This window comes from Belonocnema kinseyi, chromosome 7 (genome assembly GCF_010883055.1).
Source record: "Belonocnema kinseyi isolate 2016_QV_RU_SX_M_011 chromosome 7, B_treatae_v1, whole genome shotgun sequence".
NCBI classification, from domain to species: domain Eukaryota; kingdom Metazoa; phylum Arthropoda; class Insecta; order Hymenoptera; family Cynipidae; genus Belonocnema; species Belonocnema kinseyi.
This window is the reverse complement of record NC_046663.1, coordinates 7618207-7639360: the sequence shown is the minus strand read 5'-3', so window position 1 is coordinate 7639360 and position 21154 is coordinate 7618207. Positions and strand designations below refer to the sequence as shown.

Here is a 21154-nt window from a genome sequence, read left to right as displayed (position 1 = left end):
TTTAAATTCCTTGGTTGAAGATTTATAATTTAAATTGATCGTTTTTAGTATAAAAATCTATTTTTCGTTCAGAATTCATCTTTTTTTAGAATGAAAATTTTATATACTTGATTGAAATGTAAACTCTTTTTAAAAAATAGTTTTTTTTTTATGGTATAAGATTCATATTTTGATTGAAAATTCGTTTTTCTTTGACTGGAAATTAATGAACTATTTTGTTGAAAATTTCCTTTTTTTTACAATTGAAATTAATTTTTTAAATTGAAAATTTAGCTATTATATTTTTGGTTGCAAATTGATCGTTTTTAGCAGAAAATTCAAGTATTTGTTTGAAAACTAGTGGTTTTTGGTAAACAATTCTTCTTGGTTGAGCATAATTTTTTTTTGCTTGAAAGTAACACAGATTTTTTTCTCTCTTTACTAAAAAAATCTTTTTTAGGTGAAAATTCAACTCTTGTTGAAAATTCGTTTTTTTCTGAGTTAAACTTTAATGTAATTACTTGTTTAAAAGCTAAATTCTTTTGTCAAAAATTGTTTTTTTTTTAGGATGCATAATTTTCTTTGAAAATTTGTTTTTCCTTTGCCTGAAAATTAATTTTTTTTTTTGTGAAAACTTTTTTTTTGTAAAAGTGAAAATTAAATAACAATGATTCTTCATTTGTAAAAGTAGCTTTATATTACTGTTTTTAACAGTTTTGTGAAAATTCTTTGTTTTATCGGTTGAAATTAATTATTTAATCTGAAATTTCAGCTATTTGGTTAAAAATTCGTTTTTTTTTTTGTGAAAGATTTCATAAAAAAACAGAAAACTCTTTTGCTGGAAAATTTAACAGTTTGCAATTGTTTCTCGTCTTTCTTATTTGAAAATTCGACTCATGTTGAAAAATTGAATTTATTTTTAGTTAACCTGGTTTTTGATTAAAAATTAAAATGCTTTCTGCTTGAAAAATCGACTACATTTTTCGTTCAGAATTCATCTTTTTTTAAACGGAAATTTAATTACTTGGTTAAAAGTTAAATTCTTTTGTCAATTTTTTTTTTTTGATGATACATAATTTTATCTGAAAATTCGTTTTTCCTTTGGCTGAAAATTAATTTGTTTTATTGAATATTTAACTATTAAAGTTGAAACTATTTTGTTTCAATTTATTAATTTTTTTTTACTGGAACCTTTTTAACTTTAACTTTTAACCTTTTTAACCTTTTAACTTTTTTTTTTTTTGATTAAAATTAATTATTTTATCTCAAATATCATGAATTTTGTAGAAAATTCGTTGTTTTTGGTAGAAAGTTATATAATAAACAGAAAAATCTTTTTGCTGGAAAATTCAACAGTTTGCAATTTTTTCTTTCTCTTGACTAAAAAATCTTTCTTATTTGAAAATTCAACTCATCTTGAAAATTCGTCTTTTTTCTTGAATTCAACTGTTTTTGATTAGAAAATACTTTTTTTGTGGTTGGAATATCAACTAATGTATTTTTTGTTTAGAATTTATCTTCTTTGAAATGAAATTTAAATTGCTTGGTTGAAGATTCATAATTTAAATTGAAATTTCGTTTTTGTTTTGTCCAAAAATTATATATTTTTTTTTACTGAAAATTTTACAATTCCAGATGAAATTTGAATGAATTTTTTGAAAATTTAACGATTGTATTTTTTGTTGAAAATTGATCATTTTTAGTAGTAAAATCTATTTTTCGTTCAAAATTATTTTTTTAAATGAAAATTTAAATAATTATTTGAAATGTAAACTCTTTTTGAAAAATAGTTTTTTTATGGTAGAAGATCCATCATTTTGATTCGTTTTTTCTTTGTCTGAAAATTAATTAACAATTGCAGTTAAAACTTTAACTATTTTGTTGAAAATTATTTTTTTTTTTACATTTGAAATTAATTTTTTTATTGAAAATTTAACAATTATATTTTTGGTTGAAAATTAATCGTTTTTGATAGAAAATTTAAATATTTGTTTGAAAACTCATTGTTTTTGTTAAAAAAATTCTTCTTGGTTGAAAATTTTTTTTTTTTTTTATTGAAAGTAACACATATTTTTTTGATCTCTTTACTAAAAAATCTTGCTTAGTTGAAAATTCATCTGTTGTTGAAAAGTTGTTTTTTTCTGAGTTAAACTAGTTTTTGATTAAAAATTAAAATTTTTTCTGCTTGGAAAATCGACTGCAGTTTGCACTCATAATTCATATTTTTTAAACAAAAATTTAATTATTTGGTTAAAAGTTAAATTCTTTTGTCAAAAATTGTTTCTTTTTTTTTGAAGATGCATAATTTTCTTTGAAAATTCGCTTTTCTTTTGGCTGAAAATTAATTTCTTTTTTAAATGAAAATTTAACTATTATAGCTGAAACTATTTTGTCCGAATTTATTCATTTTTTTTGTGGAACCTAATTTTTTTGTAAAGTGAAAATCGATTATCAATGATTCCTGATTTGTAAAAGTAGCTTTATATTAATGTTTACAACTGTTTTGTGAAATTTCGTTTTTTTTTTATTTTTGAAATTAATTATTTTATCTGAAATTTAAATTATCTGGTTGAAAATTCCTATTTTTTCGGTAGAAAAATTTCATAAACAATACAAAAAACTTTTTGCTGGAAAATTCAATAGTTTGCAATTTTTTTTCTCTTGACTAAAAAGTCTTTCTTATTTGAAAATCCAACTCATGTAGAAAACTCGAATTTTGTTGTTGAGTTAACCGGAGTTTTGATTCAAAATAAAAATCTTTTCTGCTTGGAAAATCCACTACTGTTTTCGTTCAAATTTAATTTTTTTTAAACGAAAATTTAATTACTTGGTTAAAAGTTAACTTATTTTGTCAGAAATTGTTTTTTTTTTAAGATGCATAATTTTTTTTTAAAATTCGTTTTTCCTTTGACTGAAAATTAATTTCTTTTTTACTAAATATTTAACTATTAAAGATGAAACTATTTTGTTTCAATTTATAATTTTTATTTGTGAAATCTAATTTTTTTAAAGTGAAAATTGAATATCAATGAATCCTCTTTTATAAAAGTAGCTTTATGTCACTGTTTTGTGAAAAAAATTTTTTTTGTTTTAAATTAATTATTTTATCTGAAACTTTAAAATCTGGTAGAAAATTCGTTCTTTTTGGTAGAAAATTTCATAACAAACAGAAAAATCTTTTTGCTGTAAAATTCAACAAATTCTTGACTAAAAAATCTTTCTTATTTGAAAATTCAACTCATTTTGAAAATTCGTATTTTTTCTTGAATTCAACTCTTTTGGGTTATAAAATACTTTTTGTTGTTGTTGGAATATCAACTACTATATTTTTTATTTAGAATTTAATTATAATTTGAAATGAAAAATTAATTACTTGTTTGAAAATTTATCATTTAAATTGAAATTTTGTTTTTTCTTTGTCAGAAAATTATATTTTTTTCACAGAAAATTTCACAATTCTAGATGAAACTTTAATTATTTTATGGACAACTTAACGATTGTATTTTTTGATGAAAATTGATCATTTTTAAAATTTATTTCTTTAACCGCAATTTTAATTTATTTTATTTTAAATTTATTTTTAGTTAATAATTGATCTTTTTGGGAAGAAAATTTGTATTTTTTGGCAAAAAATTCAACTTTTGGGTTACAAATTCAAGCATTGAATTAAAAATTACACTATTTATTTAAAAATTCATTTTTTGTTGCAAATCGTCTTTTTTAGAATGAAAATTTAAATTAGTTTTTGCTTTGACTGAAAATTAATTAACTATTGCAGTTCAAAATTTAACTATTTTGTTGAAAATTCATTTTTTTTACATTTGAAATTAATTTTTTTATTTTAAAATTAAACTATTCTATTTTTTGTTAAAAAATAATCGTTTTTAGTAGAAAATTTAAATATTTGTTTGAAAACTCGTCCTTTTGAGTAAAAGATTAATCTTCTTGAATGAAACTTTTTTTTCGTTCGAAATTCTTTTTTTTTTATATATATAAAATTTAATTACTTGGTTGAAAATTAAACTATTTTGTTGAAGTTAATATTTGTTTGAAGATTCAACTTTTCATTTGAAAATTCGTTTTTCCTTTAGCAGAAAATTTATTTTTCTACTAAAAATTGGGGTATTACCGTTGAAACTATTGTATTAATTTTTTTTTTGTCAAAAACTAATTTTTTTAAAGTGAAACTTTAGCTAAATCAGTTGAATATTTCGTTATTTTAGTATAAAATTCGTTTCCTTGGTTGAACATTAATTTTTCAACTAAAACTCTAACTATTTAATTTTTTTTTTAATTATATTTTTTAGCTGATAATTCGCCTTCTTAATAAAAATTAATCTATTTGGATGAAAATTCTTCTTTTTTTACAAAAAAGTTACAAATTCATGATTTTAGTTCAAATTTCCTCTGTTTGGTTTGAAATTCAACTATTCCATTTGAGGATTCATCGTTGTAATTTAAAATTTATCATTTTGTTTGAATATGTAACTATTTTTTTTAAATTAATTTTTATCTTGAAAATTCATTTTTGTACTGAAAATTTAACTTTTTTAATGGAATGTTCCATAATTTTAGTTGAAAATTCATCTCTTTGAGTCAATATTAATTTTTTCGCCTAAAAATAAAATTTTTTTGTTGAAAATTTGTGTCTTTTGTGGTTAAATGTTTTTTTTAAACTGAAAATGCTGCTAAAATAATTCAGGATCAATTAAATAAAACCTATGAAAAAACTAATTTAATAAAGTAGAATTAAGTAAATTTAGAAAAATTCAAGTTAATTAAAAAAATTTAAAATAATTTCAAAAATTAAAAGAATTTACATTAAATTAATAAGAATTCAGGGTGAATTCCAACAAATAATTAAAAATCTCTTAAAATCTTTGAAACCCTACAAAATGGCTCACTTCTCGTAAATAAATAATTTTGAAATCTACTATAATATTAGAAAATCCAGTGAAACTCTATGATAATATTTTCTTACATCCTGGAAAATGTAGTAAAATAATAAAATAAAAGTCATTTTGAGTTGGAACTGTAGTTAATCCAGAAGAATAACAATTCTGAATGGAAAATTTAATATAAAAAAAGTTATAATTTTGAGTTGAACCGAGGTGTTTTCAAACAAAATTTAAATTATGAATTGGACCAGTGAATTTTATAAAAAATTCTAATTCATACGATTAGATGAAATGGAAAATTTCCGAAAGGAATAAAAATTCTGGATTTGAACAAAAAATTTTCTAAAAGAATTAAAATTTTGGATTCGAACAGAAAATTTGCAACTTTTAACCAATTCTGACCTGGAATTAGAATTTAAAATTGCATAAAACTGTATAATTTTTAATGTTTTTAAATTCATTGATTTATTCTTTAATTTGGAGCATTGAAAATTATAACGTTCTTATTACTCAAAGTGGAAAAATATTTGGCTTAGTATTAGATTTTTTAAATTTCATTGGCCAAGAACAATTTTTTCGAACGAGAAAAAAAAAATTAATTACTCTTTTAACAAAATTTAATTTTCTTATCAAATTGTTGAATTTTGATGTGTCAATTGAAAACCTATTATTCTTAGACAAATTTCGAAGAATTTAAACAGATATTTACAAATTTTAAAAATAAGCAAGTAATTTCCTTGGCAAATTGAAAATTAATTTTTATTTTGAAAAATTAATTTTAAGAGAATGTTTCAAAAGATTTAGAAATATTTACAAAATTATCAAAAATCAATGTGCAAGGTTTTTAAGAATTGTTTTTCAATTTGACAGGATTTAAAAAAATGTGTAGGACAAATTTAAAAAAAAAATTTGTTTCATTCAAAAAGATATTTGGAAGTTCTAAAAAAATGTTGAAAAAGTGTAAAACAGCATGTAGATTTTGTAAGTTTTTTATGAAACATTTTGAATCATTTTAAGGATTTTTCAACTATTTAAAATGAAAATAATTTAACTTTTAATTTTAAAAAGTGTTTAGTTTATAACAAAAATGTAATCGTTCAATTTTTGTTTCCAGCCTAAAATTACTGAAAATGATTTAGTTAAAATTTTTTTTTAATTAATTGATTTGATTTGTCTATTTAGAACATTAAAAATGGTAACGAGAATATCAATTTTTGGACATTAAATCTAAATATTAAACTCTAATTCATAAAAATTAAATAATTTTTTTTGCAGTTTAACTGCATTTAATTTAAAACTGTTTAGTCAAAAATTGTTATTAGCTTTTATTTTATTTTATTTTTTATTTTTTTGAATTTATTTTTTTCTGCAATTTTATTATAAAGGAGTTGAAACTGTATCATTTCTAATTCAAAGCGTTTAAAATTTAACAATCTTATTTTGAATTAAAGAATCTCGAATCTGAATAGTTTAAGATTAAAATTTCGAATCTTCCTTGGATGAAAATTTAACTAATTTTTAAAAGTTTTTTTTGCCTAATTCATCTTTTTTAGGGGAAATTTCATCCTTTTTTAAAAATAAAAATATAACTTTCCGGTTGAAAATTCAACTCTTTTTTTGAAAATTTGTCTTTTTGAATTTAAAATTCACTTGTTTGAACAGAAATTACTACTTTGTTATATAAAAATGCATCTGTTTGGTTGAAAATTCACAAATTTGGTTAAAAAGTAATAATATTTTGTAAAAAAATTTACTTTTTCTTTAAAATTTATATTTTGGAGTTGAAAAATGAACTGAAATATTTTCTGGATGAAAGTTCCACTTATAAAAAAAAATTGTCTTTGTTTATTACAAATTCATCTGTTTTAGTAAAAAATAAATTATTTTTTATTTATAAAATTGAAACTATTTGTTAGAGAATTCAACTTTTTTTTTTAATTCATCCTTTTTGGATAAAAACTCAATATTTTGTTTTGTAATTAAAAATTCTTCTGTTTTAAGAGTAATTTAAACTTTTTTTAAAATTAATCTTTTTGATTAAAAATTCTATCAATTAATTTAAATGAACTTTTGTTTCTTTTTTTGAGTGAAAAATCGTTTTGTTTTGGAAATTCATCTGTTTGATTAAAATTTTTTTTTCCTGTGTATACATTTTATTCTTTTTTGATTGAAATATAAACTGTGACTAGAGTTCTTAAATTCCTGAGAATTTGACAGAATTTAGGAGAATTTAGAAGAATTTAAGAGAATTATTTTTTAGCTCAGACATATTCAGGAATTACAGTGTTTCATAACAAATTTAAAATTTTCAAATGTATTAATTTATTTAGAAAAAAATTTTTTTCTGCTTTAAACGATAACTGTTGAATAAAATATTGGAATTTTCAACAAAGTAATTGAATTTTTAACATAATAGTTGAATATTCAACCTAAACAGACAAGTTGCCTACGAAAAAGTGTAATAGTTTATATTTTAATAAAAAAAGAATGAAATTTATATAATAGAAAAAAAGAATTTTAAAACCAATAAGACGAATTTCCAACAAATGAGGATTTTTCACTAAAAAAATAAATAAAAGTTTACCTAAATTATTGAACTTTCAAAGCAGAAGACAAATTTTCTTTACAAAAATTCAATTTTCAAACAAAAAATATGACTGTTCAACAAAAAATTAATTTCCCACGAAACTGATGCATTTCTACGAAAAAAAGGAAATTTCAAACTAAAAAATAACTTTTTTACAACAACAAAAAAACGCGAATTTTGAACTAAAAAATATAAATCCTAAAAAATGAAAAAGTTCCATTTTCTATTAAAAAATGAATTATAAACAAAAAAAATGAATATATAATGAAATAAATTTATAACCAACAAAAATGACTTTTTAACAAAATTGTTGAATTCTCTAGCAAATAGTTGCATTTTTACCAAAAAATATAAAATTTATCTTAAAGCAGAAGCATTTTTTATTACAAAAAAAGTTGAGTTCATCCAAAAAAGATGCCAGTTAACTCAGTAACATTAAAAATAGAATTTTTGTAACAAAAACTAAGTTTCCACGAAAAAAATTGAATTCTCAATCCAAAAACACAAATTTTTTCAACAAAAAAGGATAAATTTTTTACAAAATAGTTAAATTCTCTATCAAATAGTTGCATTTTTATCCAAAAAATATCAATTTTGTACTAAAACAAATGGGTTTGTAATAAAAAACAACTTTTTTTTTATACGTGGAACTGTCATCCAGAAAATATTTCTGAAAGAAAACGAATTTTTCCGTCGACAGATGCTCGAATAATACATTTTTAAATTAAATTTGTTTTTAAAAAAATCATAAGATTAATCAACAAATAAAAATTTTTTCTAAAATTATCATACATTTCTAAATTGAAAAAAATTTACATAGAAAAAAACGAATGTTTCTATCAAAAAATGTCTGATTACTGAATTTGTACATTAAATTTGTTTATAATATAAACAATTATAATCAAAAGAGAAATTTTTTTATACAATATTGTTTCGATTCCAATTTTTAGCAACATAACTTGAAAAAACGTGTATTTATGGAAAATCGTCGAAAAAAATGTTTCAACAAATAATTTGTTGATAAAAAAATTTTTTTTTTGTGTATTGTCTAATATTGGAATATCTTTAATTAATGTTATTTTATGCAACTTATGCGATTTCAACCATTATCCTGTTATTGACGAGCACCAGGAACGTCAAATAGAAAAAAGGCCCTTTTTCGTCATATTTGTTTATTTATAAAAAATTGAAAACCTAATTCAAAAATCAGGCTGGACAACTTTCTTAGAAATCTTATTAGCTTTTTTTCCAATTTTTTATGTCGAAATCCGTGAAGATTTGTGGGCCCTACGTTGTTCTGAACCAAACGAGTCATGTTTCTTCACAATGTGTGGCACTCCTTTAGGTACGAAACCAAAAACTCTTTTTTTTTTTGTTCTTTTTTTTTATTTTTTAGAATAATCTTTAGGGCATGAAAAAAGAAACATTTTTCTTCTCTGGATTTTTTTTAATATCGTTTGTTCTTTGGCTTAAAATGTTGATTTTCGTGTATTTTTTGAAATTTTGTAAATGCTATAACTCTGGTAAATTTTGGTTTTATAAAAAAAAGTGATTAAGATAAATTGTTCGTCTGTTTTGAATACTATGAACAGCCGTACAGAAAAATTTTGAATTTTGAAAAAAGTGGTCTCAAAAATTTTCAAAATACGTTAACTTTTTGAATTTTCATCCAAAATGGCTGGCTAACGTACTTGACCTTTAGTCCAATTTTACATAAATCTAATACCTTCTCTGATGAGAATGTAAAAAGACAACTTAAAAAAAAAAGAGTTGAATTTTTAACCGAAAAGTTGACGAAAAAATTCAATTTTCTATTAAATAAAATTCATTCTTACTACCGTTCTCAAAGTAATATAACACTTTTTCGTTATGAATTTTTCGTTTTAGGTTGAATATTCAACTATTCTGTTAAAAATTCAATTCTTTTGTTGAAAATTCAAGTATTTTGTTAAAAAGCCATCTTTTATAGTACAAAAGACATTTTTTGGTTTGAAGTAAATTAATAAATTTGAAAATTGTAAATTTGTATATGAAATACTGTTTTATTCCGTTAATAAAATATTCTGCGTTAGCAGTTTTACAGGATTAAGACGCTATTATTTGAATATTAATGATTTGAAATAAAAAATGATCCGAGAAATATCTTTAAATAAAAAAAAAATTATTTTTGAACAACTTAGTTTAACCCTTAAAGGGCGTACTGGGTGTAAAACACCCAGTGACTTATGTGCGCTTTAACAAAACGTACAAAATTCAAGAAAATGGAACATATGGCGCCAGATTAACAAATTACATGAAAACCTATTTTTCTATGTCATTTTCACATAACTTTGATTTTTATAATTTTTATACGCAGTTTAAGTTCAATAAAATAGTTTAATCGCGCAAAGTATCGTGTTGTGTGTAAATACCTTCCTTGGAACGAACACTATAAGGCTAATTTTATTTTTGAAGCGCCGCATCTCGGAAGTATTCAAGTAAAATTTTAAGTAAAAATATCAAAAACTTGAAAAGCTATGAATTTGGAGTGAAAGAAGTCATTTTAAAATTTTTTGACTACTTTAAATTTCAAAAACTGTTAGGAAACCTTTTTTTCTTGAAACTAGATAGATTAAACATTATTAATTGATTTTCTCGTAAAAAAGCTATCCAATACCGTCGCCACAGCACATGTTTGAATACCCTTGGGTGTTTAATACCCAGTAGGCTCTTTATTTAATTTGATGGAAGTATGGCCTATAAGCGTTAACTTTTAACCCAGTTTTTAAATGTTCAAACAAGAAATATTTGAACTTAAATTAAATTTTAAATGTTTAAAATTCAATAGTTGCCTTTGTTGAGGCAACTTTTTCTACATTTCGCATTTGAATTACAGTGCGACCAGATGTGGTGCCAAGACTCGCATTATTTGCAAACGACTGGTGTCGATATTTCAGCAACAATCCAGACGTCTTGATAGACTCGGCAGTGGAATTAGCACTAGGATGCGAGCAAGGGGCGATGCAGATAATAAATATATTATTGGACACGAGTTTGAGTAACAGCAATGTCGGCTATCACAGTGTCAATGCTGCCCAGAGTGTCAAGAGCGTTTGTCGAGAAATCCTGGAATCGCTCCTGGAGAAACTGGACTTTAGGATCAGGTCCCCGGCAGCCAATCAAATTCCGAATATTCCTCTCTTGAATTCAATCAAGCAAGATCTGCTCACAGTCACGCCTCTTCTTTTGCACTCGAATCCCTTGAAAGTGCAAACCGCCGTCAGATTATTGTCCCTCCTGGGGACACAAAGTCCCAATGTTTTGATTTCTTCGGCCACTTTTATGCTGCAAAATGCAGAGACGGGCTTTCATCTGGCTGCCCTGATAAGACTGATTTCTGACAACGATGTGGGCTTTGCTTCCAAAAAATCTGACGTGAAAAATACGCTTCTGTGTCACGGATATTTCACCCAGGTTGTGGAACACTCGATCAGGGAAGTTCAGTACACGAATGCTGGTTGTAGGGAAGTCGAGCAGTTGTTTAAAAATTTGACGACTTTGTTGAGGTTTGTTATTAAATTAGTTATTTCCAGTATTTATTTTAAATTTCCAGGAAAATCTCAAATTGTCAGGGAATTGTTTCGAGAATGTACTTTTTTTTTTTATTGGTACCAGGGGTGTTAGTTGAAGTTTGTCGGTTTCACTCATAGATGTCGCTAGAGATATGTATACATTTCTATGATTTGGCATCTATGTAATAATTTTCTATGGATAATAACCTACAAAAATACACGATTCCATTCTGCCAAAATAATATCTTCATAGTTGTTTACCTCAGTGAATATGTCGATTTTCGTTCCAAGTAAATTGCATTTGTGGCATTCGTTGCTTTTCTTATTTTATCAAAAGAAAAAAGCAGTTGAAGCTCATCGATTGCTGGTCGAAACTTATGGTGAACATGCTCCAGTGATTAGAACCAGGCCCTCTCAACTTTAATGGGCGAATATGAAGAATTATGATTATTATTTCAAGCATAGTACAAGTTGCGGCCAACTATTGGGGCTGCGTGTCGGCACAGGTGATAGAATTCGAAATTTTGAAAATTCCGAATGTGAAACGGTGCCAAAGTATATATTTTATTTGAAAAAATGAATCCGATGTTGTTCCCGGGTGTCATTCCTCGCGTCACGTCAAGCATCGCCAATTTCCGAAGGACGCAAAGCCGGGTATGTTGTGGTTTGAAGCGGTGTCAAATCCTCTCTTGACGAAAATAACTTACAGAGAAATCCAAGAAAGCGTTTATCGAGTATGCTTTCTGCGTTTTCGGGCGAAGGATTATTTACGCGGTCCGCAAAATTTTTTCAAAACAAAAATAGTGTCTTGTGAGTCGTTGCCTGAAAAAGAGCTGAATGATCTTCCTGGCGATGCTCCGGTTGCGGTAGCCCTTGATGTTGATGCTAATTTTTATACATTTACATTTAATTTTTTTGTGTGTGTGCTATTATATGAATTGTAAATATTTTTGAATCTTAAAACTGAATATAATGATCAATAAAATGAATAGATAAAATGAAAACGATACAAAGATATATTAAAAGTAATTTATTATACTTTATATATATTTACATATCTTTCTCACTTTGTTTATCCAATTTTATTGATAAATATATTCAATTTTAACACTTCACATATATACAATTTATATATGGCACACATACGTCACACATTGATACTTTTAGTTCAAGTTGCGGCCAACTGTTGGCGCTGTGCTTCTTCATATTTCTACCATTGAGTTGATAGGGCCTGATTAGAACATGTGAGATATGGTTTCGTCAATTTAAAAGTGGAGATTTCGATTTAACAGACAATGAACATCCTGGTGCAGCGAAAAAGTTCGAAAACGAGGAATTTCAGGCGTTATTGGATGAAGACCCAACGCAATCGCAACAACAATTGGCACAAACACTAAATGTGACCCGAGGAGCAATTTGCCAACGTTTAAAAGCCATGGGAAAAATCCAAAACTATGGAAAATGGGTACCACACCAACTGAACGATAGACAAATGGAAAATCGAAAAACCTTTTGTGAAATGCTGCTTGAACGGTTCGAAAGGAAATATTTTCTACATCGAATTGTTAAGGGGGGACGAAAAATGGATTTATTTCGAGAACCCGAAGCGGAAAAAATCATGGCCCGAAGACATGGCAAAGTTATTCTACAATATGACAGCTCACCGTCTCATTCCGCTAAAGTGGTGAAGAACACATTAAAAGCATTGAATTGGGAAATATTATCATACCGATGGGACACTCACTCGCAGAGCAGCGCATCACCAATTTTAAAGAAGTCGAAAAATGGCTCGTCGAATAGTTTGCCTCGAAAGAGAAAAAGTTTTTTTGGAATGGTATCCATAATTTGCCTGAAAGATGGGCAAAATGTGCAGAATCCAATGGTCAATACTTTGAATAATTTTTTTTTGAGATTTCCTTGAGGATTAAGTGTTTTCTTTATTGAAAAAAAACCGGCAAATTTCAACTAACATCCCTGGTAATATAGCATTTAACCCACAAGTCCCATCTGGACACATTTTCAACTTTTTCTTTCAATCGTTCCATACACTATCAAAACGGTCCTAAAAAAATTGAGAACAGTCATATCCGATGTAAAATTGTCTGATCTTACGATTTATGTGATCAGAATTTAGAAAAAAATGCATTTTGAAAAAGTTATGGCTACTTAGTTAAGAAAAAACGTGGTTTAAAAAAAAATCCTTTCAATATTTTCGGATTGAAAGCATCGGTGAATTTCTAGGATTGGTAGATTTTTTGCGTCCATGGACTCTAACCTTCAAAATATACCAGTAGGTCAGCCCCAGGCCACTTTTCTGGAGGACTGTGGAAAATATTTGTCATGAGAGTTGACAGTTGCCGTGTGGCGGCGCCAGCTATGCAGTTGACCTAGATTTCAAATATTGCAAGGTGAAAGCGTTAAAAATAATGTTTTTCAAATAAAAATAATTTTATGATAGTTATGGGTAAAAGATAATAGTCTTAAAGATTTTTTATTGCCTTCTAAATAAAAAATAATGAGCGAAAATCGTAAAATTCATCGCTTTTAGACGTAAATCCCAATGCATTTCGACTAACCACAACAAATCATTATTCATGCGCAATCAGATTAAATATATCATTATTTGTGTAATTTTTAAATATCCGAAAAGAAAATAATCTAAATTTTATAATATTTTTTATTGTATTATATAAAATATATAACATTTTATTTATTTATTTTAATTAATTTTGGATTTTCAAATATTTTAATGAACAAATTATGTGTTTGAATGAACACAATGTATCGCTTATTTTATTTCTTAAAAGATTTTCTGCAAATCTTATTGGTAGTTTTTTTAAAAATTATTTATAAAAACCTATTAATTAAATAAACAATTAAAATTGTAAAATATTTCAAAAGTTCACCACGAGTTCCTTTCCAAAACCAGTTATAATTAACAATAAAATATTTTCCTCTATTTTTATAAAATATTTTTTACAACGTTTATTTTAAGCTTGAAATAACTTTAGTTCATGTTTAATTTAAAAACATGTATAATGGAAATTCCCTTTCCCTCTAAATTTCATGAAAATAGTTATGATGACAAGCAATTTTTTCTAATGAATCCATTAACATTAATTAAATTTTGTTGACTATGTATAATTTTAGTTCATTTTTTTTAAATTTGAAAATTTTTTAAACTGCCATTTTAGAAAAATTGTGCAAAATAAAAAACCAGAAAATAACTTTAAATTTTCCTAATAATCTAGAGAATATTTTTTAATTTTCTAAAATACTTTCCAAATTCGTAAAAAAAACTGTTTTTTTAATTGTAAAAAATCTACATTTTTTCTCCAAATTTTTATAATTATTAAATTAAACATTTTAAAACATTTTTTAATATATCTAAACGTTCTAAATGTCTTTAAAATTTTTTCGAATTTTTCTTCAAATTTTTTAAAGACAACAAAATTTGCCTTCAAGACTCCCAGATTATATTTCGAAAATTTTTTGGAAATACTTTGAAAACTTTTAGAAAATTATCCTAAAGTTAATTTTTCACAATAAAAAATTATTTAACCTTTTTTCTGGGAATCTAAAGAAAAAAATTTTATTCTCTTTAAACTTTTCGTAATTTTAATCCATCTTCGTGTTTCAAAATCTTCAACAATGTATATTGAAAAAATGGAATTTTTCACAAGTTTAAAAATCACTTGGAATTGCTTGAATAGTTGGAAATATTTATTGAGCATAATAGAATTTTTTTTGTAATTTTGATTCAATTTTCGTTTGGAATCCCTCCTTCAAAATAAATAAATCATTAAAAATTTTAACAGGAATCTTGAGAAAATTTGATTGTTCTCCTAAATCCTTTCAAAATTCTTAAAAGGCTTCTCATTTTTTGTTCTAGATCATAAAAAATGTACATTTCGTTTCAAAATTTTCGAATTCCTCTCAAGATTTAAATTATTTTCGATTCTTTTCAAAAGTACTGAAACTTCTACAAATAAAAAAATGTAAGCAAAAAAATAGTTTTAAAATCTTTCAGATTCTTTTTCGGCATATTTTTAAATCTTCAAAACTTAAAATTAAGTTTTTAAAATAAAATTCAGAATAACTTTTGTAATTTCCCAAAGTCTTATTGTCCGTATAGTAGCCAAATTTTTAAAATAGAAAATTATACAATTTAAAAAAGGTACTATAAAATTATAAAAATTATAAAATATCACCCACGATAAGCTTTATTCTATTTATTACATTACAGTCATCCAAAACTGTAAAATAATTTATATCTTCATTAAATTATTCTTTAAAAGGCATAATTTGATCATATAAAATTAAAATAAACATTTATTAATCATTCTTTTCTGTAGATTCGATTAAAATAATTATCATAAATAATCCCGATTTACAATCAAAACAAACGCACTTCACGATTTTGGTTCAAAATTTCAACACTGCGGATATTTTGTATAAAAAAAGCAGTTTTTTCAGTTTTCTTTCCCTTAGAAAATGGGAAATGTCGAAAAGAACACTCAAAACATTCCAAGATTATGAAACATTGTCAGTAAATTACTTTTAATGTGTTATTAAATTCAACGTTATTATTTTGTCATGCATTTGCAACGATCATAGGCCAACTGCATAGCTGGCGCCGCCACATGGTCAAAAAACGCAACTCTTTTGTGGAAAATTTATCTAATTTGTTGAGAACTCATCTTTTTGGTTGAAAATTGAATTATTTTGTTGCAAATTCAGCTCTTTTGTTAAAAGCTCATCTTTTTTGCAATAAGCGAAAAAGTTCAAAAATATTTGTCAAGAAAAAGTAAAGAGAAAAAAAACAACAAAATAGTGTCTTTAATCTAATTCTGAGCCGGTTATATTACTTTGAGAACGGTAACGATAATAAGAATATAACCGAGAAATAAATTCTCTGAGAATTTCTGAGAATCTCAGAATTTTTCTTAATTAATAGAAAATTGCATTTTTTCGTTAACTTTTCGGTTGAAAATTCAACTCTTTTTTTTTTAAAGATTCTCTTTTTTATTTGAAAGTTTATCTGCCTTAGCAGAAATTCAATCGTTTTTTGATAAAAATGCAAAAACGTTTTTTCCTGAAAACTTAACTATTTTGTAAAAAATTTATATTTTGGTGTTGAAAAATGAACTGAAATATTTTCTGAATGAAAGTTCCAATTATAAAAAAAAATGTTCTTTTTTATTACAACTAGTTTTTAGTAGAAAATTATACTTTTTGGCTAAAAGTGAAATTCTTTTCTTAAAAATGAATTTTTTTGGTTTAAGATTCATCTATTCCAGTTGAAGATTCATTTAAGATGAAAATTCATCACTTTGATTATTTTTTTTTTAATTAATTGTTTTAGCGGAAAATTTAACCATTCACTTTTTGGTTAAAAATTGATCCTTTTTAGTCGAAACTTCAATTATTTGGTTGAAAATTGATGTATTTTGTTCAAAAAACGTATTTTTGGTAGAAAAATAATTTTTTTATATCAAAATTCAACTAATTGGTTAAAAAGTAATCTTTTTTGTTGAAAATGTAATATTTTTACTTAAACATTTAGGAATTTGAAGCTTTTTAAATTGAATTTAATAATACCTAGTTTTAATTTTATATGAATACGTACTGCATTTGAAGCACAAGAAGGTATAATAAAAATTATATTAAATCATTATTCAAATTCATGAACATTATTGATAATAGAAATCAAATTATTGTTTTTATCCATTTTCTCATAGAATGGAGTTAGAAAGACGCGGTTTTTTCAAAAATGTTTCACTTGTTGTCCACTAGGATGGTCCAAAAATTATTTTTTAGAATTTTTATGGGGTACCCTAGAAATTTGTTCGAAATTCCCATAAGAAAAAAAAGACGTTTTTGTCAATCTTATTCGGGAATCCTCAATATTATTTCAATCGAGTTGAAACTCAACATTTCTCTTCACAATTAGCCATAGAATAGGAATAAAATATCACTTTTCAAATATCAACACCATAAGTCTGATCTATATGGTCCCAAGCAAACCCCATAAATGGAAAAATGGGATTTGCGAGTTTCTGGCGCTAATTATGGCTTTTTTCGTGGTTTTTTTAAGCAAATTGTTTCTGGCACATAAAAGACCATTTCATACTGATAATTAAATGTTCACATCAATTTTTTGATGTGAAAAAACAATTTATTATTGTTTTTAATAATATTCTCTTAGAAAAATGCTAAAAAATTGCAGTTTAAAGAAGAATTAACTATTAGTCAAATTTTCAATCAAAATAAGTTACTTAAATAATTGGTGTCAAAAAAATGAATTGTTTAAACAATTTATTATTATTTTTAATAATATTATATTTGAATAATGATAGAAAGATGCCGTTTTTTCTGACTTTATGTTCAATTTTCAATAGGATTGAAGTAATAATGAATTTAAGTTAACAAAAATAGTTTTTAAAAAACAATTTATCATCATTGTTAATAATATTGTATTTGCTTAACTGGTAGAATTTTGCGGTTACAATAATAATTTAACTAAACAATTATTTTTGCCGAATTTAATTAATTGTTAAGTCACGCCTAATGAAAAATAGACAAAAAGCCAGAAATGTCAGAAAACGGCATCTTTCTGGCATTATTCAAATATAATTTTATTATTAATAATAATAAATTGCTTAAACAAATAACTTTCTTGACTCCAATCAATTACATAAATTATCTTAATTGAAAATTTGACTGGAAGTCAATTTTTCTTTAAACTGCAATTTTGTAGCATTTTTCAAAGAGAATATTATTAACAACAATAATAAATTGTTTAAACAATTTGTGTGAACATTTAATTATCAGTATGAAATGGTCTTTTATGTGCCAGAAACAATTTGCATAAAAAAACCACGAAAAAAGTCATAATTAGCGCCAAAAACTCGCAAAACCCATTTTTTCACTTATGGGGTTTTTTGTGAACATATGAAACAGACTTATGGTGTTGATATTTGAAAAGTGATATTTTATTTCTATTCTGTGGCTAATTGTGAAGAGAAGTGTTGAGTTTCAACTCGATTGAAATAATATTGAGGATTCCCGAATAAGATTGACAAAAACGTCTTTTTTTCTTATGGGAAATTCGAACAAAGGGGGAGGGTCGGTAAGGCCGGTTTTTGGCCTAATTTATTTTTGGACCAAAAAATCTGAAAAAATCATGGTAGTATCTTATAAGTATCCCGATTCGATTGCACGCTAAACGGACTACCCTCCACCCTCTAGCCACCCCCACAAATATAGGAAACACCACTACCCACCAACTGTATTTTCGAGAGATTTGACACTCTTAAACATGTATTCTGAGGTTAGCTCGGGTTTACTATGGTTTTCGGGGTCGCCGAATACAAATCTGGCGTCCTTTGACTTTTATCGCGTCAGGTTCAAGGTCATTAGAAGGTCAAATCGAGAGAAAAGGGTAAAAAAATACAAAAAAATACGTTATAGGTTTTTGGAGTTGCTAATTACGAATCTGGCATACGTTGAACTCTATCGCTTCAGGTTCAAGGTCATTGGAAGGTCAAATCGAGAGAAAACGGTAAAAAAATACAAAAAAATACGTTATAGGTTTTTGGAGTTGCTAATTACGAATCTGGCATCCGTTGAACTCTATCGCTTCAGGTTCAAGGTCATTTGAAGGTCAAATCGAGAAAAAACGGTAAAAAATTCAAAAAAAATATGTTATAGGTTTTTGGGGTCGCCAGATTCGTAATTAGCGACTTCAAAAACCTATAACGTATTTTTTTAGATTTTTTTACCGTTTTCTCTCGATTTGACCTTCCAATGACCTTGAAGCTGACGCGATAAAAGTCAAAGGACGCCAGATTTGTATTCGGCGACGAAAATTATTCTCTCGAAAATACAGTTGGTGGGTAGTGGTGTTTCCTATATTTGTGGGGGTGGCTAGAGTGTGGAGGGTACTCCGTTTAGCGTGCAATCGACTCGGGATACTTATAAGATACTATCATGATTTTTTCAGATTTTTTGGTCCAAAAATAAATTAGGCCAAAAACCGGCCTTACCGACCCTCCCCCTTTCTAGGGTGTCCCCATAAAAATTCTAAAAAATAATTTTTGAATCATCCTAGTGGACACCCTGTTATTTATATTTTTTCGAATTTCACTGATTGTTTCATACATTTTAAATTTTATTTCAGTTGGGAAAACTCGAATAAAGTTTCATGTCTGAGATCCAGGATGATAACTCGGGCGATTAGAGCTAATTTGCACCAGATTTCCTGCCTTTTGATAAAAACGGAGGAGTTTTCTTTGGCGAATGATATTGCCGGGATGTTGGATTGTCTAGGTCCTTTCGAGAGCGATCATTATTTTCCAAGTGTGGAATTAACTCTAAAAATGACGAGGGCGATCATCAAATACTTCTTCATTTGTATCGAAGAAGATGGTAATATTGATAAAAATATTTTCTTAGGTCAGGAAAGATCTAGAAATCACGGGCTTTTTCATTAGGAAAAGTAATAAATGTAGAAAAAATGACAAAAATTAGGGAATTTCTGTAAGAAACACTTTTCTAGATTCTAGGTTTTTTTTTTTTTTTGATTCCAAAGAATTTTCAACAGCTTTAAAAAGTTTTAAGAAATTTCACAAGATTTTAAACAATTTGAAATATTTTAGGGTATTTTGAAAGATTCGAAGGAATTTTTAATGAATTTCAATCATTTCGAAGTATTTAAAGAATTTTTAAGATTTTAAAATATAGTTTTTTAATTCCAAGGAATTTTCAAGAACTTTTCAAAGGTTTCAAATGATTTCGAAAGATTTGAATGAATTTTGATTATTTTAGTGTATTTTTTCTTAATTTTAGGGAATTTTTCATAGATATTATTAATTTGAAGGTATTCCAAATGATTTAAAAGATTTTAGGGAGTTGTAAATATTCCATTGAATTATAAGATTTTAAAAGGATTTAGAATATCTTAGAGTATTTTTGATAAATTTCAATAACTTGAAATGATTTTAAAATATTTGGAATATTTTAGGGTATTTTTGAAAATTCCAATAAATTTTTTATAGGATTGTAAAAAACTTTTAAGGAATTTCACAATATTTTTAATAATTTGAAATGTTTTAGAGTATGTTTAAAGATTCGAAGAAATTTTTCATGAATTTCAATAATTTCGAAGGATTTAAAGAATTTTTAAGATTTTAAAATTTAGTTTTTTAATTCCAAGGAATTTTCAAGAGCTTTTAAAAGGTTTCAAATGATTTCGAAAGACTTGAATGAATTTTGATTATTTTAGTGTATTTTTAAAAATTTTAGGGAATTTTTCATAGATATTATTAATTTGAAGGTATTCCAAATGATTTAAAAGATTTTAGGGAGTTATAAATATTCCATTGAATTATAAGATTTTAAAAGGATTTAGAATATCTTTTTAATGGAATTCCCAAGATTTTGAATAATATGAATAATTTTAGGGTATTTTGAAAGATTCGAAGGAATTTTAAATAAATTTCAATAATTTTAACAAATTTTAATAGATATTATTAATTTGAAGGTATTTCAAATGATTTAAAAGATTTTAAGGAATTTAAAATATTCCATTGAATTATAAGATTTCAAAAGAATTTAAAAGGATTTAAAATATCTCAGGGTATTATTGATAAATTTTAATAATTTTAAATGATACCAAAAGATTTTAATTCTTTGAAAGTATTTTTTAAAATTTCAGTTAGTTTTCTACCGCTTTATAAAAAATGGTTAAGAATTTCACCATATTTTAAATAATTTGAAATATTTTTAAGTATTTTAAAAGATTTGAAGGAATTTTTCATGAATTTCAATAATTTCGAAATATTTAAGGAATCTTAAACTGTTTTTTTTTAATTCCAAGGAATTTTCAAGATCTTTAAAAAGGTTTCAAATGATTTCGAAAGATTTGAATGAATTCTGATTATTTTAGTGTATTTTTTTTTTAATTTTAGGGAATTTTTCATAGATATTATTAATTTGAAGGTATTCCAAATGATTTAAAAGATTTTATGGAGTTTTAAATATTCCATTGAATTATAAGATTTTAAAAGGATTTAGAATATCTTAGAGTATTTTTGATAAATTTCAATAACTTGAAATGATTTTAAAATATTTGGAAT

General features: G+C 25.2%; 1 protein-coding gene across 2 annotated transcripts in view; it reads left to right on the top strand.

Annotated features, from left to right (window-relative positions):
- The window catches only part of LOC117177011 (integrator complex subunit 5), a 67361-nt gene that overhangs the window by 14073 nt on the left and 32134 nt on the right, over positions 1-21154 (top strand). The window contains exons 6-8 of one of the 2 annotated variants that reach the window (XM_033367460.1): positions 8741-8809; positions 10340-11009; positions 19198-19445. In XM_033367460.1, the coding sequence (XP_033223351.1) occupies positions 8741-8809; positions 10340-11009; positions 19198-19445 (987 nt within the window). The remainder of the gene's footprint in view (positions 1-8740; positions 8810-10339; positions 11010-19197; positions 19446-21154) is intronic. The other variant, XM_033367461.1, reaches the window with a different exon arrangement.